The sequence below is a fragment of the Balaenoptera acutorostrata genome, chromosome 4 (genome assembly GCF_949987535.1).
Source record: "Balaenoptera acutorostrata chromosome 4, mBalAcu1.1, whole genome shotgun sequence".
Classification (NCBI taxonomy): Eukaryota; Metazoa; Chordata; class Mammalia; order Artiodactyla; family Balaenopteridae; genus Balaenoptera; species Balaenoptera acutorostrata.
The window spans coordinates 149,916,597-149,932,821 of NC_080067.1; the positions used below are offsets into that span (position 1 = coordinate 149,916,597).

Here is a 16,225-nt window from a genome sequence, read left to right on the forward strand (position 1 = left end):
GGGGAACTCTGGTTTACAGTATGCACTGGAAGTTACACCTCTTTCCTCCAAGTCATATTATACTACTTGAGACATAGTTCCTTCCCTTTCCATCCTTGTGACTCCCCCTTCTCCGGCTTGGAGAAGCCAGGCACTCATTATCCGCCGTAGATTTGCTTATTGGAATCATCGCTGCCTGTGACCCTTCTCCCGTCACTGTCGTCCTGCTGCCCTGTGGCGTGGGGGCCCCCCCCCACCCCCGGCTCTGGGGCTGACGCTCTGCTGGATCACCCCCTCCCCACCTCATGTGACCCATGACCCCCCTCGGAGGCCCTGTTTGCCCTACTTGGCCTGGGACACCCCAAGCCAGCCCCCAGTCCTTCGTCATCTGCTCTATGATGCCCTCCTCACCTGGCTTGGCTCTGGCACCGGGGCGGCTGCTCCCCACTAGGACCCCCTCGTCCCCCTTCCTTCCCTGTGATGGCGTCTTCCTCTCTTCGCTGTGGTTTCCTGAGAGACCCTTAACCTCAGTGGCTCAACTTGGGTTCCTCTTCTGCAGAGTCAGCGAGTCTTTTTAGGAACGTTCGCTGTTTGCTCACCGTAGTGAGTGATGGACTGGGTTCTGTCCTCCCGATTCCGCCAGAACTTTGGGGGACTCTGTCCAGCCGGCTGCTCAGCGAGGCCTCTTCCCGAGAGTCCCCACAAGCTGCCACAGGATGTCCCCAGGAGAGGGACTGGTGTCCCCTTGGGGTGTGGCCACCTCTCCTCAGTGTGGATTCTGGTGAAGGGCGCCCTGAACTGGCCCCGGGACGGCCTTGGAGCTTGTCAGGGCTCCTCACCGCCCCTTGTCCGCCCTGTGATTTGTGTCTGCGCCTTGATTTTAAAGCTGCCGGGGTCTGTGGCTGCAGCCCCCTGGCCTTTTGGTTTCACTTTCCAGGCGTCATGCATCTGGGTTTCGACAGAACACCAGCATTGTAAAATCTAAGCTTCCAGTCCTAAGCACTGCCATTGTATGGAAAATATGCAGTATATGTGTATGTTACTGTTGGATATTAATTCACAGAAATTAGATTTTTGCAGGATGGTTTTCCTTTTAATTTTTAACCAAAAGATCTTTTTCAGATTGTACTTATTTCAAATTTAAACTGAGGACATAGCAGTTTTTAAAATTTTTAAGTACTGCCTTTTGGAACTTTTCACTATTAATTAAAAGAAAGGAGGGACTTGATACAGAATTTGAGATTTAACTCATTCATGGATCAATCACATGAGTGTTGCTCGATAGAGCCTGAAAAATCCGGAGAAAATATAGGCAGGATAGTAAGGAATCTTTCTATTAAAAGAGGGGAAAGCATATATTTAGACAGTAGCTATTAATTATAGTTTCCAAAGGTTTTCAAGTGCCTGATATTGAAATGAGTTAAGCATCTTGGTTTTTTCACTCTGAATCTGCTAAGTGGATTGATGGAGCATAACGTCAGTCGTAAACAGTTACAAAGCAAGGAAGACTTCCGTTTCCCTGCTTCTGCCTGGAAGAGAACCGAGGCTCGCCTCGTTGGCGTTCGTGCAGGCGGGGGGCGCTCTTTAGCAGGCTGGGGTGTGGTGCTCTGAGTCAGGAGCAGCTTTGATTTTTAGGCCCAGGCCGGCTCCCCTATCGGTCCACGTGAATGAGAACAACTTTCACAAGCCCTAGAGTGTCCTCTTTACTCGGGTTCGCCTCTGAAGCTGCCTTGCCCCTGACGTGGCCTGCACGTGGCATTGAGGTTAGAGTGGTTCTGGGGGCTCCCAGAGTGCTGAGGGGCTGCGGAGGAACCATGGGGCGGCTGCCCCCCCGGGATGGCAGCTGGCCTGCAGTGGGACGAGCCACTCGCCTCTCCCATCAAGGCGGGGCTGTGACTGTGTTGGGACCCTGTTGTGCTTGGGCCCAGGGCCTCTGGCCCTGCAGACCTGGGGGGCCTTTTAAAGTCCCAGCTTACTTAGCAGACTGTGTTGCTGTGGGCAGCTTGCTCGGCCCTCTGCCTCTCCACCTCTTCCTCTGAAATGCTGGAAGACCTCCCCTCGGCGTCCTGGTCTGGGGGACGGTGCACACCTGGGGCGTGGTGCTGAGCCTGCCCGGAGCGCCAGCAGCCGGGACCAGCGCCGGGCTTTCCGTGCAGTCTCCCCGTCCCGGAGCAGAAAAGCACGCTGTCTTCTGTTATTAGACACATTTGGCATGTAAACTAAAGGATATTAATTAACGTGCTTTCACAGTGAATTATTTATTTTCAGGATACTGAAGTGTATAAAGCTACAGTAAAAGACGACCTCACCAAGTGGCAGAATGTTCTGAAAGCTCATAGCTCCGTGGACTGGTTAATAGTGGTAGTTGAAAATGATGCCAAGAAAAAAAACAAAACCAACATCCTTCCCCGAACTTCTATTGTGGACAAAATAAGAAACGATTTTTGTAATAAACAGAGTGACAGGTAAGTGTATGTTTCATTTTACCTCTTTGGGCTGATGTCTGGATGATATAGTTTACTGGCTTCCAGGTAGTAGTAAATATTTGCTCTGTGAGCACGTGTCCTATGCCTGACACTTGAGCATGTGATGGGTGCTGAAGAGAAGACCAGGTCCCTCTCCTCGTGGAGTTCCTGGCTGGCTGGCGAGAAACTCTGAACAGTCATCTGCAGCGGGTTGCCTGGCAGGGGAGGCCCCGAGGCCTGGTGACCGTGGGAGAGACCACAGTGGGTCCCCTTGGAAGGCCGGTGATGGGTGTTAGCACAGGAAGGGCTCTGAGAAGTCTGCAGCCTGTGTACAGCAGGGCCCCTTGGGCGTTCCTTGGTGCTGGGACCCTGTGTTTTGTTTACCTTAACACCTAGTAAGAGTTCCTTAAGACAGAAGTTATAAAATGCTGGCTTAATCTTCTTCAGAAACTTTAAAAGGGAACCTGAGACGTTGGTGGCTACTTCAATGCCTGGACTGACTTTCCCCTCTTGCTCAGCCGTGTCTGGGCCCTGTTCTCTCCTGCTGGTAGCTCACTTCCCGCCTCTCCAGTGAGTCCACGCCTAGCCGTGCCGGCCTGTGCCTCTCTTAACACCCGGCCAGTTTAGCACTTGAGGTGCTGGGGATGCAGTGGTGAGCCTCGTCCCTGCTCTGGTACTGCGTGGTCTAGTGGCAGAGGCGGGCATTACTTCACACCCAAGTCATCACACTTGTGGTCACCACAGTGGCAAATGCTCAGACAGAAGGTTCCAGAGTGCGGCAAGAGCTAGGAGTACGGGAGCTGGCCTGCTCTGGGGGCTAAGAAATGAAGGACGTGCGAGGAGTTAAGGGAAGAGATCCTGGGTGTGTGCGGCCAGGAGTCCCAACCAGACCCTGCCACGTGGCTGCCACATGACCGCATCCTGTGTCAGGGCCACCTGATGAGCTGACAGTTCTTCGGGGAGGGAGCCATGTGTGGGCTTCCTTTCTGTGTTCCACACAATACTGGGTACACAGTAATGTTCACACTTGCTTTATTTAAAGTTTGAATTAGATGGTTGAGCTTACAATTTATCTTAGGGAAATCTCACTCAATCTGGACTTCTGGAGATTTTTTTCTGAGGTCTGTTATTCATACGTTAGTTATCTCAAAGGAATCAGTTTAACATTCTGCTAGATGCTCCATTACTGAGTGTCCTTTTCCTCTCTGTGGTTAGGTGTACTAACATTTTTGTTCTGAAAGAAGAGTGGACAGCCGTAAGGCCTGGAGGGAAGAGAGCAGCTTTACCATCTGAGAGGAAGTGGGCCGCAGGGAATGCTGAGATGGGGGGAGCCCAAAGTCAAACCCGAATGGCCTCTGAGTGGTGTTTTTTTGTTTTGTTTTTTAATTAATTAACTTATTTATTTTTTGGCTGCATTGGGTTTGCGTAGCTGCATGCGGGCTTTCTCTAGTTGTGGCGAGCAGGGGCTACTCTTTGTTGCGTTGTGCAGGCTTCTCATTGCGGTGGCTTCTCTTGTTGCAGAGCACGGGCTCTAGGCATGCGGGCTTCAGTAGTTGTGGCACAGGGGCTTAGTTGCTCCGTGGCATGTGGGATCTTCCCAGACCATGACTAGAACCCATGTCCCCTGCATTGGCAGGAGGATTCTTAACCATTGCGCCACCAGGGAAGTCCTTGAGTGGTTTTTAATATAACAAAAGAAATCATATTTGTTTGGGATTTTGTTAAGTAAATAAATTGGTACTAATGGGGTGTGTTAGTCTAAACTTACGAAAAGTTCAAATTGTGTAATAATTTTTTTGAAGTGCTTATTGATTACTTTTGTCTACGTTATAATTTTATCTAATTTCCAAAAGTATGTTTCTGCTAGGCCCATTTAAAACTAACTTGCTTTTAATGACTATTCTTTATACGAAAAATTTAACTTACTAAAATTTTTAACATTTCATCTTCAGTATTTAGAGATGCCTTCTAACATTTTGATTTTCATGAATTTGCAAAGCCACCTTTGACAAATCTGTACTCTTAAAGTATATATTTCACTTAATACAAAATGTTTTCTCTGAACAGTAACTGTGTTTCTACGCTATTATTGTTAGTTAGTATATAGTAGTCCATAGTATTAATGCACTGTAAGTTATTTATACAGTCCTCTGCTGGACTTATAAGTTATTGCTTACTTATTATTATAAAATTATAAACATCATTCTAGCTCAGATGTTATCTACATCCTTAATTATTTCCTTAGGATAACTCCCTAAAAGGAAAATTGCTTGGTGAAAGTTTTTGTGCATTTTCAGGCTTTTGGGAAGTGATGCTGAAACAGAGGGTCGTGTGTTAATTGTCTGTCCCAGCAGCGTCCCCGTGACTGGCGGAGACCCTGGCCTGGAGCTCCCTGCCATGCAGCCACGTGCCCTGTGGGCGCTGCTCTACTCCAGATCGGACTCCACCAGCCCTGACTCGAGGGGCTGTTTTGGGTTCTCCCTTTCTCAGTTAACGACGCTCGATGTGAATTTCTGAAGCATAGTTTGTTGTGTTAATTAATAAGAGAAGAAGAAGATGTAGTAGAAACAGTAAATGTTGAAGGGCATAATAAAGGATGGAGAGTGTAATGAATATATTTTCTGATGGATAAGCTCCAGGTCACTGCAGGAAAATATCGTTTTGGTGATTGATGTTTGTGTCAGTTTCCTTTTTCATCTACCCCTTGTAGGTATAGAGAACTCTGTGTCTGGTCAGGAATAAACATGGATTATACTCCTTGAGAATGCCTTAAGAGAAACTACTGAGCTGATAGACCCTCGCAGCTCATATAGTGAATAAATACACGTTAGTCCTTTGAGGGAGGGGGCTTAGGAGTGAGCTGACTGGACCCCTTTATCTTTCAGGGGAAGAAACAGAATCTAGTGGGGATGGAATGACTGTATTAAAGCCGGCCACCGACTTAAAAATTTTCTTCTTGGTACTGATTACTCACCTGGTGGACCACCTAGACTATGGCTGTTTCACCCTTTGTCCACTGATTTATAATCCATAGCTTTAGTCCTCCCTCCAAGAGGTATGATGGGGCCCAGAGAAAATGAAACTTAGAATCTGTTCATTTTGCTACTTGCTGGTAGTTCAGGTAAAATATTTACAGAGGAGGAATGTTGAAACTCATAGCATCAATATTTAAAAGTTATTTCTGTGTTCAGATGTATTCATCTTTCTGAATTATTGTTATCAAGGATAAAGAAAGTTACCTCTTCCAATCTCTCGGATGAATGTGTTGCCTTTTCCAAATCCATTGGAAACACTTGTAATTTTATGCCTTTGATATTTTTACACCATGCATACAAAGTCTTTTTGTAGTGAAATTGTATTATACCTACAAGTTAAGCAATATCTTTCTAAGCCTTTATTTATCAAGTATTTATTAACGCTGCTCTCGAGGAGCTCACAGTCTGGTGGGAGAAACAGACCAGCAAAGAGAGGAGGCGTTTCCAGGGCACACTGACTGCTGCGGTCGTGGAATCTTGGAATCGGCAGTGGGGCCAAGCGCAGCGCAGCGGGGGCGGGGCTGGGGGAGAGGTTCAGTGAGGGTGTGTCGGCTGAGCAGGGCTGTGCGGGGAAGGTGCTGGGTAAAAAGACGGGAGAGCATGAGAAGCTGAGAGGGCTTGAGCTGGAGATAGTAGGAACCAAAGCTGGACAGCTGGGTTGGTCCGTGTTGTCATGGGCCTCGTGTGCCATGTTAAAACCTCTAAAGTTTAGTCTGTCAGTTACAAGGAACCAAAAGGTTTTTGAAGGGGGCAGGGCAAATGGGGTTTGGGAACTGAGTGAGATACTATCACCTTATTTTACAGAGAGCCCTGGAGACAGGATCTAAGACTCAAGACTCATCATAAATCCCTCTCCCCCTTTCCAGTCCATTCTACAGCAACACTCTTGGGAACAGCACCGACTGCTCATGTGGCATTAGACCAGTTCACGATGAAGCCTTTTCCTAATCTGATTTCTCACCACCTGCCTAATGTTTTTTACCCGTTAAAGAAAGAAGAAAGGAAGGGGAGGGAGGAAGTCAACCTGCAGCCCAGGAAAGTGGTAGCCGTGGGGCAGCGGTTCTGTGCTTGCGGTGGTTTCTCCACAGTCCGTTCATCTCTCCACAGGTGTGTCGTACTCTCCGACCCCTTGAAGGACTCCTCCCGAACTCAGGAATCCTGGAATGCTTTCCTGACCAAACTCAGGACGTTGCTTCTTATGTCTTTTACCAAAAACCTAGGCAAGTTTGAGGATGACATGAGAACCTTGAGGGAGAAGAGGACTGAGCCAGGCTGGAGCTTCTGTGACTATTTCATGGTGCAGGTACTTGGCTGATAATATAGAACTAGGCTGTTTCCTTCTTCTCTCGTTCCCTCTTTCATTCTTTATGAATAAGGCAGCTCTCTTTTGGTAATTCATATTGACATAGTTTTTAAAACCAAAAGACAATACAGTAGGTAACAAATGATGCTTCATTCTCTTGGCTTCTTAAGCAGAGGATCAGAGATGGTCTGCTGAGTAATCATTCTGTCAGCTGCCCTGCTGCTTCAGAGCTTGGCATCTAGACTTCTATGAAGTGGCCTTGTCCTCAAGAGTAATTCTGGTTTTGTTAGTGTCTCGGGCCTCCTGGGGTGTCTACCGTGGACATGGCTTAGGCAGAGGAGCCCCAGCAGTGGTGATGATCCTGATGATAAAGACGTCCACTCCCTGCCTGGTGCTGTGATTAAATTGTGACTTCCCAAGAACGTTTCCTCTGTAGTTTTGTTTTATAACCTTGGGTTCCAATAAAAGATTGTCTTAAGCTGGTTTCTTTACTCTAGTTTACAGAAGTATGGTCTGTAATCAACTCTTTCTCTCTTTTTAAAAAAAATTTATTTATTTATTATTATTATTATTTTTGGCTGCGTTGGGTGTTCATTGCTGTGTGCGGGCTTTCTCTAGTTGTGTCGAGCAGGGGCTATTCTTAGTTGCGGTGCACGGGCTTCTCATTGCGGTGGCTTCTCTTGTTGCAGAGCACGGGCCCTAGGTGCGCGGGCTTCAGTAGTTGTGGCTCACGGGCTCTAGAGCACAGGCTCAGTAGTTGTGGCACACAGGCTTAGTTGCTCCACGGCATGTGGGATCTTCCTGGACCAGGGATCGAACCTGTGTACCCTGCATTGGCAGGCGGATTCTTAACCACTGTGCCACCAGGGAAGTCCCAACTCTTTCTCTTTTAAGAAGAAAAGTCTTAAGAGAACAAAGGGATGTGTAATAGAGTAGTTTGGGGGAGGAGACCGTCTTAATACTGCAGAGTGATAAGAATGTTGCTCTTAGGGTTCCTTGTTCTTGTTCACCGTGTTTTGACTGAAAAAGTGTAATTTTCATATTTAAACATCACTTGTATATTAATCACTGAAGAAATAATGCACTTTGAATAAGTAAAAGACCAATTCTCATTAGAAATTTTGAAGTTTATCTCTTATTCTGATGCTTCTGTCTTAGTGGTATTTGGATGATTTTGGTCACATAAGGGAATTTGAATGTGCTCATAATTCCCTGTATGCTTGACCAATGACAGATCTTTCAGATTTCCCTGTCTCTTTACCCTTCAAGCTTATTAAGCTTATTTTTTAAGAGTAACAAACCAGGAAAGAGGGAGTCTAAATGAACCCAGTGGTGCTGGTTTAGAATCAGTGTGAACCCATGGTTGGATGGCTGCTGGCTAGATAGATTCACAAATACAGAGGTATGTGTAGGTGAGGATTAATACATATACATCTATTTCCTTGCTTTCTCCTCTGATGGGGCCTAGAAAAAAATGACACCTCAGTAGCAATGAACACACTCAGTGCCAAGATCTTGGTTTCTAAACTGCATTCTCCAATAAAAGGTGCCAGGGCTCCTGTGGAAGTGGTTGATTGCAGGGCTGGTGTAGGGAAAATACAGTATCGTGTAGAACCAGAAAGTTAAGAGGTGCACAAGAAAGGTGGAGGTCTGTCAAAAGAAGATATGCACCACCTCCAGGAGCCCCCTCAATGGCCAAAGCGGGAACAGTTTGTGCAACAAAATAAGTACTAACAGACTTCGGTTTTAACCCGTGGGGTAAAATTCATATCCATGAGTCTATATAGATATAAATAAATAGGTAAATGGAGGAGAAAATTCTGCTCTTCCATATAGCAGAATTCTAATGAAAAAGTGTGTGTCTGGGGGCCAGGGAAATACCGAGGACGAGAGGCTGACCAGTCAGGCCCCGTCTGCTGGTAGGTCACGCAGAGACTCGGGGGATCATGTTGGCCGTTCCCTGCTTCTTTCTGGTCTTCTCTCTGTGTGTGCATAAATGTTGACATGTGTGGTCATTAAATTGATCTTTTCTTGGTGTAGCACAAGCGTTATTCATTATGCTGCATGCTTTTCTCTGTTGTAATCTTTCATAGCTACTTGTTTCAAAACACTGATTTATATTTTTGCTTTTTTTTTTTTTAACTTTTTTTGGGTAAATAGGAGGAACTTGCCTTTGTTTTTGAGATGCTGCAGCAGTTTGAAGATGCCCTGGTGCAGTACGATGAGCTGGACGCTCTGTTTTCTCAGTATGTTGTCAACTTTGGTGCTGGGGGTGAGTAATGAAATTTTAGAAACAAATTCTTTTCTCAGTATAGCTTTCCCCGCTTTTGAATAGTATGGAAGCTGCTGTTTATTTACCTAATGATTAACTCATCTTTTGTTGTTGTTTTTTAAAAAACATTATATACAATATATTCGCATGGTTCCTATAGGAAATGAAATGAGAATTAAGAATTAGTCACCTACACTTGTAGAAGACTCTTGAGTAATGAAAGTGTTTAAGAAGTTGTTTTTTAGATATAAAGTGTCATTTCTACAACCTACAGCTGGCTAGTGAGGCTTCTGATTCTGTGTCTCCTTGCTAGCATAAGAGTGGGAATCTTTTTCTTCTGTTGAGAGGTTGTCTTTGTAATATTTGAGAGTTCATTACAGTGAGTCCTACATGACACCATTGTAAAGGGTGTTCATCTTTCTTTTAAACTTTTAAATGATGTCTTAAAGTCTTCTAAAAATACAGAACTAGCACAGTGACCCATATACAAAGAAAAAGTTTATAATTGTGCTCACTTTTCTTTGCTTGATGTTTATTTTGAAGGAAATGGCATCATATTATCATGACCTTTGTCTGTAGCTTGTTGTTCTTACTAACAGTCCATCACAGGCATCTCTTCAAGCTAACAGATCAGGTTCTAAGCTATTTCTGATAATAGCTGCAGAGTGCTTCACGGTGTGGATTCATTAGACTTTATTCAGCCCACTGGTGTTGGACATTTGGGTTGTTTCCGCTCTTGCTACCACAAGCAGTGCTGTGATAGACATCTTTGTTGGGGGTTCTTTTGAGAAGCCTTGTCACAGTGTCTGAAGAAAGGCACGATTCCAAGGAGCCACCGTAGTGTCTGCTAGGAGACCTGTAGGGAGTGAGGTGCTGGGACAGTCAGCGTGGGCTGTGGGCACTGCCCTTGTTCTGGGAGTGATGAAATGTCACCCATTGAGTCCCACCCCAAAACAGTTTTTATGCAGTTCAGGTTTGGATCTCCTTACTTTGCTGAGACACAAACATAAGCGTATAACCAAAGCAAAGTATTTACCAATTAAGTTTTAAAAATTTAGAAGAGGTAAAATTCCATTTCTTATATCTTACATATCCATATTAAACATGTATATCTCAAATAGCTCACATGTTTCTTACATTATATTTCACATAATTTCTTTGTCCTCTCAGTTTTAAAATAAACCTGGAGCAATTTAAAATCCAAAAGTAAGCCTGGACCAACTTTAGCAGCTAAATAATATTGTTCATTTTTGTTCATTCATACAACAGATACTTCCTGAGAGCCCACTCTGTGCCAGGCCCTGTTCTAAATACAGTAGGGAACAAAACAAAATTCCTTCTTTTATGGCGTTTACGTGAAGGGGAAACAGAAACAGAAAAACAAAAGTGTGACTTAAAGTCAGGTAGTGAGACTAGTAAGTGTGGCCTGCAGAAGAGGACACAGGTGCAGAGGTAGGGTGACGGTAGGCGCTGTTCAGTGTTAGACAGATGGCCTGGGAGGCTGTCCGAGGAGAGGCCTGACTGAAATGTGGGGGGAGCCAGGAGAGTGCTGGGGATGGGGGCCCCGGCAGAGGGACCTGCTGGGGAGGGGACCCTGATGGGTGGGGGACACCTCACTTAGTGGGCACTGAATCAGCTGAGTCTAAGTTCAGATCAGTAAAGGATGCTCTGCTGTATTTGGCACTTCAGACATATAGTAACGTCAGTGTGCCAGTGTTGAGTCACTTCCTGAAGAGAACGTAGAATTAGATGGCCGTGACACCTCTCTTTTGGAGTGAGAAGGGTAGATTAAAAAATTTTTCATAAAGATCGAGTGACTTGTTATTGTAGATTCTTATATTTATTTTAAGATCACATTTGAGTCTTAGGGCTGTAAGTTAAAATCGAGGAGTCTTATTGGAAATTTTTGACAGTTAAAGAATTTTTCTCCTCTGCTTCCTGCTACTACGTCTTCCTTGTGCCTGCCGTCCCTTCCTCTAGGAGCGTGACTCAGGTATTGACATGGTTGAGCTGAGGCAGGCACGAGGCTTAAATAAGTCAGGAAAAGTGTGGAAATGAAGGAAGATGAGCCGCACAGCACACTCAGCCTGCTCCCGCCCGGGCCTCGCCCCTCCTCCTGGGGCCGACCGACCGCAGAGCCTGAGGTGTCCCTGACCCTCGGCCTGGCAGCCTCTGGTTGCATCCTGACCTGCTCAGGACCTTCTGGGCCTGGTACGGCGTTGTGCCCCGTGGCCGACGTCCTGTCCCCCAGTGCTCGTCACCAGGTGCCAGGTACCCAGTGGGTGTCCTTGCGGTCACCACCCTGTCCCACATCCCTAGACGGGGTCCCCGCAGACAGAGGGGTGGGCCGGCGCTTCGGGCCTATCCAGTAGATGAGCCGCCTGTCGGTCCACGAGGGCTCACGGTCCTGCGCAGTGAGGTGGAGGAATCTGCAGTCAGCGCCTTTCACGATGTGTGTTTGTTTAGATGGTGCCAACTGGCTGACTTTTTTCTGCCAGCCGGTGAAGAGCTGGAATGGATTGATCCTCCGAAAGCCCATAGATATGGAGAAGCGCGGATTGATACAGAGGCAAGAAGCCACCCTGTTAGATCTGCGCAGTTACCTGTTCTCTCGCCAGTGCACCCTGCTCCTCTTCCTGCAGAGGCCGTGGGAGGTGGCTCAGCGCGCCCTAGAGCTGCTGCACAGCTGTGTGCAGGAGCTGAAGCTCTTGGAAGTGAGTGGTCTCTTTTCCCCATTTACCCGCTTCCCGACTGTTGGCGTAGAAAAACGCGGAACCTTCGATCCCAGGCATTGAACTGTATGTGCTTAGGAAAGAGTTTTGTTTTTGTCAATGTCCTTAATTTTCACTATATTATTTGCATACTTACTCTTTACACTGATTAACTAATTGCTCGAAAATGTAATTTCTGCTCTCAACACGGTGGAGCTCACTCACGTTGGCCCAAAGCGAGCCTCTTAGATCACTTTCTTTTTAAGGTAACTTTGGCTTATTCTGTGGAAGCTGGTCTTCACCGATAAAGCTTACTTACCTGGTGGACACACAGAGTTAGGTTTTGTAGGTAGACGTTTGTTTTATTTCAGAACTGTCTCTTCAGATAAATGATTTTGCACGTGAACGTGCCGGTAACAACGTGAGTGATACACAGCAAGCTGTACCATGTCACTTAGCAGCACGAAGTTTCACGGAGGTGTGTTGTGAGCGCGTTATGAGCGCGTGTGTGCATGTCTGCAGGAAAGAAACCAGTTAGCGAGGCCTTACATTGTGTATTTATAGTGAAATATTTGTCTTCATAGACCAATATCCCCCAGGGCTACTGAACTCTTTTCTTGCCCATAGCATCATAAACATTTTAGTGAGGTAAGGGAACTTTAATGACTGTCCAGTCTGAGGGTTCTCACCTTTTTTGTTTCAGTGACCTCTTTACACGGAAAAATGCACATATGCACATACAAAATGTTACACATAATTTCAGAGGATTCATAGGCACCCCCATTCCCTGGTTAAGAACTAAGTGGATGGTCTAATTCCATCTTGTAAATGAGGAAGGTGGGTCTGGAAGTGGTTAGGTGACCTGTAGGTAACATAGCTAGGCACAGAATCAGATCCTCCCAGCCAGGCCACTGTCCTTTCTGTCGTGCTCCACACCAGGGCTCGCAGGGGCTCAGTTACGAAAGACCCAGGGTAGCCGGCGGTAGGGGTAGTTTTCATGTTATAGTAATTTCTGTTTTGTGTTCCCTAGAAAACTAAATAGCTGGCTCAGCACTTAGTTTGAAATGACCTTAAGAGGTCTACACATTTTTTTTAAAACCCAAATGAAGAGACACTGTTTTAGTTAATTTCTAAGGAAGAGCTGCCTAGCCTAGCTGAGTCACAAACTTGAGAATTTAAGACTTTTTATCAAATTATTTTTTTTCCTTGGACATCTAATCAAGCGTATGAGGAAAAATAACATTTTCAACCTTGAGATGATATACTTGTGGCTGCCTGTCACCGAGTAGATTTCGATAATCTGCTTTGGCTACTCCTGTGTAGCTGTACAGACTGGGGTGGGCGGGGGCTTTGCTTCATTTAATGGGGCAGGGCCGCCTGTGTTCATGGGTGCCTAGAGAGTTTACTGACTTAGAGATTTTGTCTTGTTACTGGATTGGGGAAAAACATGGGATGTGTATTAGAGTCCAAGCAGTTCAGCTGTGGCGCTTTCAAATTGGGGTCACCCCAGGAGGGACTTTCAGGACGTGCACGGATGTGGGCAGGTGTGGGAAGCCACGGACGGTGGTCGGAGCCAGCCTGTTCAGTGCTGGGCCCAGCCGGTCACAAACTCTTTTTTTCAAATTCTTTTTCTTGCCTTAGACAGTTGACTAGTCAGTCAACTGCCAGGCTGCAGAGAGGAGAGGGAGCGTCGGGGGGCCTCTGGCCCTGCAGGAAGGAGCAGGGTGCCGCCCACACTTCTTTCTCCTCCCCTCCAGGCCTTCTGGAAGCTGGAAGGCAGGGCGCCCGGGGACGGGGTACACTCAGCTCCGAGGCAGGCGGCCAGGACAGCCAGCGTGGAGCGGACACTAGCATCTTTGCCCGCCGCATGTGGGGACGGTGTCCTACTCACTTGCTGTGCGGTGGGTCCCCTGGCTTGGCCTGTGTCCCGAGTTCTGTAGAAGTCGCTGGAACGGGTCAGTTTTTACCCTCTTGGCTGGAAAGAGAACCGAGTGAGTGGTGGCGGGCGGCGTGAGCCAGGGCGGGGGCAGCGGCCGGGACGCCGGTCCTCCAGGGCGGCTGCTGCCGGGCCGGGTGCTCCCTGCAGCTCCCGCCCCGGCTGGCGCTCTTCCCCTTCCCCAGCGAGCGGGTGGTCGCTCCCTGCGTGAAGGCGCGCCCCCCGCTCTTGGTGCTTGTCTGCTGCCGCTGCAGAGCGAGCTGGGCGCTGACGTCGGGGAGAGGGCCGCACTGTGGTCCCCTCCTCCCCGAGGACACGGCTTCCCGTTCCCTGTCCCCCTCATGCTGAGTGACCGTGCCCCGCTTGGTGTCCCCTGGTGTCAGGGCAGCAGACGGGGCGGCCGGGCCCGTTGAGGTGCCTCCTCAGCCACCGTCGCTGGTCCCGGCGGGCGCCTGGCATGCCCCGGGCGCGGCGCTCCGTGGGGCCGCCTGTCCTGTCTGCTGAGCTTCAGAGGTGCCTTCCGCTCTCGCCCCAAGCCTGGCTCCTGTCCCGAGTCAGGCACCCTTCGTGAGGGGCAAGCTGCAGGGCAACAGTGCAGCTCGGAGGCCAGCAGCGTGGGCCCCGAGCAGCCCGCCTGCACGGGACGCCGCCCGCCTTCCCGCTTGGCCCTGCGGATGGGCGCCCAGCAGTGGCTGCCTGTGGGTCGGGGACCCACGAGGTGACGCGAGTTCAGGGCGGTCAGCCCGTGGTCCTCCTTCAGGCAAATGAGGACACTCCTTACCGGCGTCCTCTTGGCTCTTTCTCTGAAAAGATGACACTGCAGAGGGCCCGCAGGGCTTCACACGCACAATTCTCTCAACTTTCTCAGCTGAGGTTCTTCCTCTAGGTAGTTTGGGGGCGGGGGGTTGTTACAGCTTAAGCTTTGCAGTTGGCAGTTAACCCGAAAAGTTTATTCTTAGAGTTTCTTTAAATTTTTATGGAAACAATGAAAATTCAAGACTCAGAATTGTTTACTTTTTCTGTACATTTGATTGTATCCTCCAAACTAGACTCATTTCCTGTGTCTGGCTAGCTTTCTGGTGACTATTGTTCACAGTCACGTCCACGGCCAGAGGCCGGCATGGAGCCTTGGGTTCTGCTGCACAGGGCCTGGCGGAGCCGCGCGGGCACAGAGGCCAGGGCGTCAGGCAACGCGCAGGCTGAGCCGGTACGTGGTTCTTCTAGGGTTAGGCCACGCTTGTTCATCCTCTTAAAGCCAAAAGCCTAAGTATTGCAGCCGTCTTGTGCATTTCTCATTGTAGCATTTCTTCTGCAGAAAATGCTGTGTGTGTTTGCTCTTGTGGCTTGTAAAGCATGCCCTGGTAACTTCCTGGTTGGCTTATCAGTTGATTTAAAGTATCTTCCTTGAGTAGGAGGCACTGTGGTGGCCAGATGCCAGCTCCGGGGTGGGGCCTGGAGTCACACCCCAGGGGTGCTACCTAAGGCCTGGGGCCAGCTCCACGATTGCAAATGTATGAACATGGAAATTGTACCTACCCCGTACAGCTGCTGGGGTCAAGGAAACCCAGAAAGTTATGTCAGTTCTGTGTGAGCTCCAGTGACTCCATTACAGAGTATTTCTTTTTTGTCTACAACGTTTAAAAGATTTCCTCCCCTTTACCAAAAGTTGAGTATATTTTCTGTATAAATTTGGAAAATACAGACAAATATACAGAAGAAAATGTCATTGCTTATTCTTTTTTTTTTTTTTTTTTCATTGCTTATTCTAAAGCAAGAGGTTCCCTTTTTGGTCTGTGGCCTTTCTGTCTGGAGAAGAGCTGCTGTTTGTTTAATTGGTCCTGTTTCGGATGTTTGGATTGTTCAGCAGTGTCTGCAGTTGCAGGAGTGTGTATCCTTGTACATCACCTTTATGCAGTGCATTCATACAAGTAGAATGGCCAGTTCAAGGATGCATATGTCTTTAACGCTTTTAGTGTACATCGCCAAATTGCCTTCCAGAAAGATCTTCCCATTTTTAGTTACACTAGCAGTGCTATTTTCCTGCATCTATGGTAAGAAAGAAAGTAATGTGTGTGTATATTTTAATCTTTACCAGATTGGTAAACGAGAACAATATACGGAAGATATCTTCTAGAAGGCCGTTTTATTTTTGTCACAATGACTGCCCAGAGGATTTCTGTTTTAATGTGTCCGCCTCAGCTCTGACTTGTCTGTTATCAGCTTCGGTTCTGCGTATGTTCACAGGCAGGGCGGGCCAAGAGGGATCAGCACTCTTCAGGGTCTAGAGACAGGCCGGTGCCGTGTGTGCGCGGCCACTGCCCCGCTGGCCGTGTGCGCGGGGCCGTGTGGGGCAGACCCTCCAGGCTGACCCGGAGGGGTCAGGCGAGCCACCCAGGCCTGCCAGCTGGCATCGCTCTTCCAAGGTTCAGGCCCCGCAGAGGACAAAAGCAGAGGTGTGGCCGAGGAGCACACCTCGGGGTCGTCGAGTGCTTGCTGTGTACCAGCCACTCTGCTGGGCTCCTCC

General features: G+C 47.9%; 1 protein-coding gene across 4 annotated transcripts in view; it reads left to right on the plus strand.

The window, feature by feature from the left end:
- TRAPPC10 (trafficking protein particle complex subunit 10) overlaps positions 1 to 16,225 on the plus strand; it is a 91,810-nt gene that overhangs the window by 39,484 nt on the left and 36,101 nt on the right. For all 4 annotated transcript variants that reach the window (XM_057545350.1, XM_057545352.1, XM_057545353.1 and 1 more), the window contains 4 exons: positions 2,248 to 2,444; positions 6,587 to 6,782; positions 8,943 to 9,054; positions 11,521 to 11,768. In XM_057545350.1, coding sequence (XP_057401333.1) covers positions 2,248 to 2,444; positions 6,587 to 6,782; positions 8,943 to 9,054; positions 11,521 to 11,768 — 753 coding nt within the window. The remainder of the gene's footprint in view (positions 1 to 2,247; positions 2,445 to 6,586; positions 6,783 to 8,942; positions 9,055 to 11,520; positions 11,769 to 16,225) is intronic.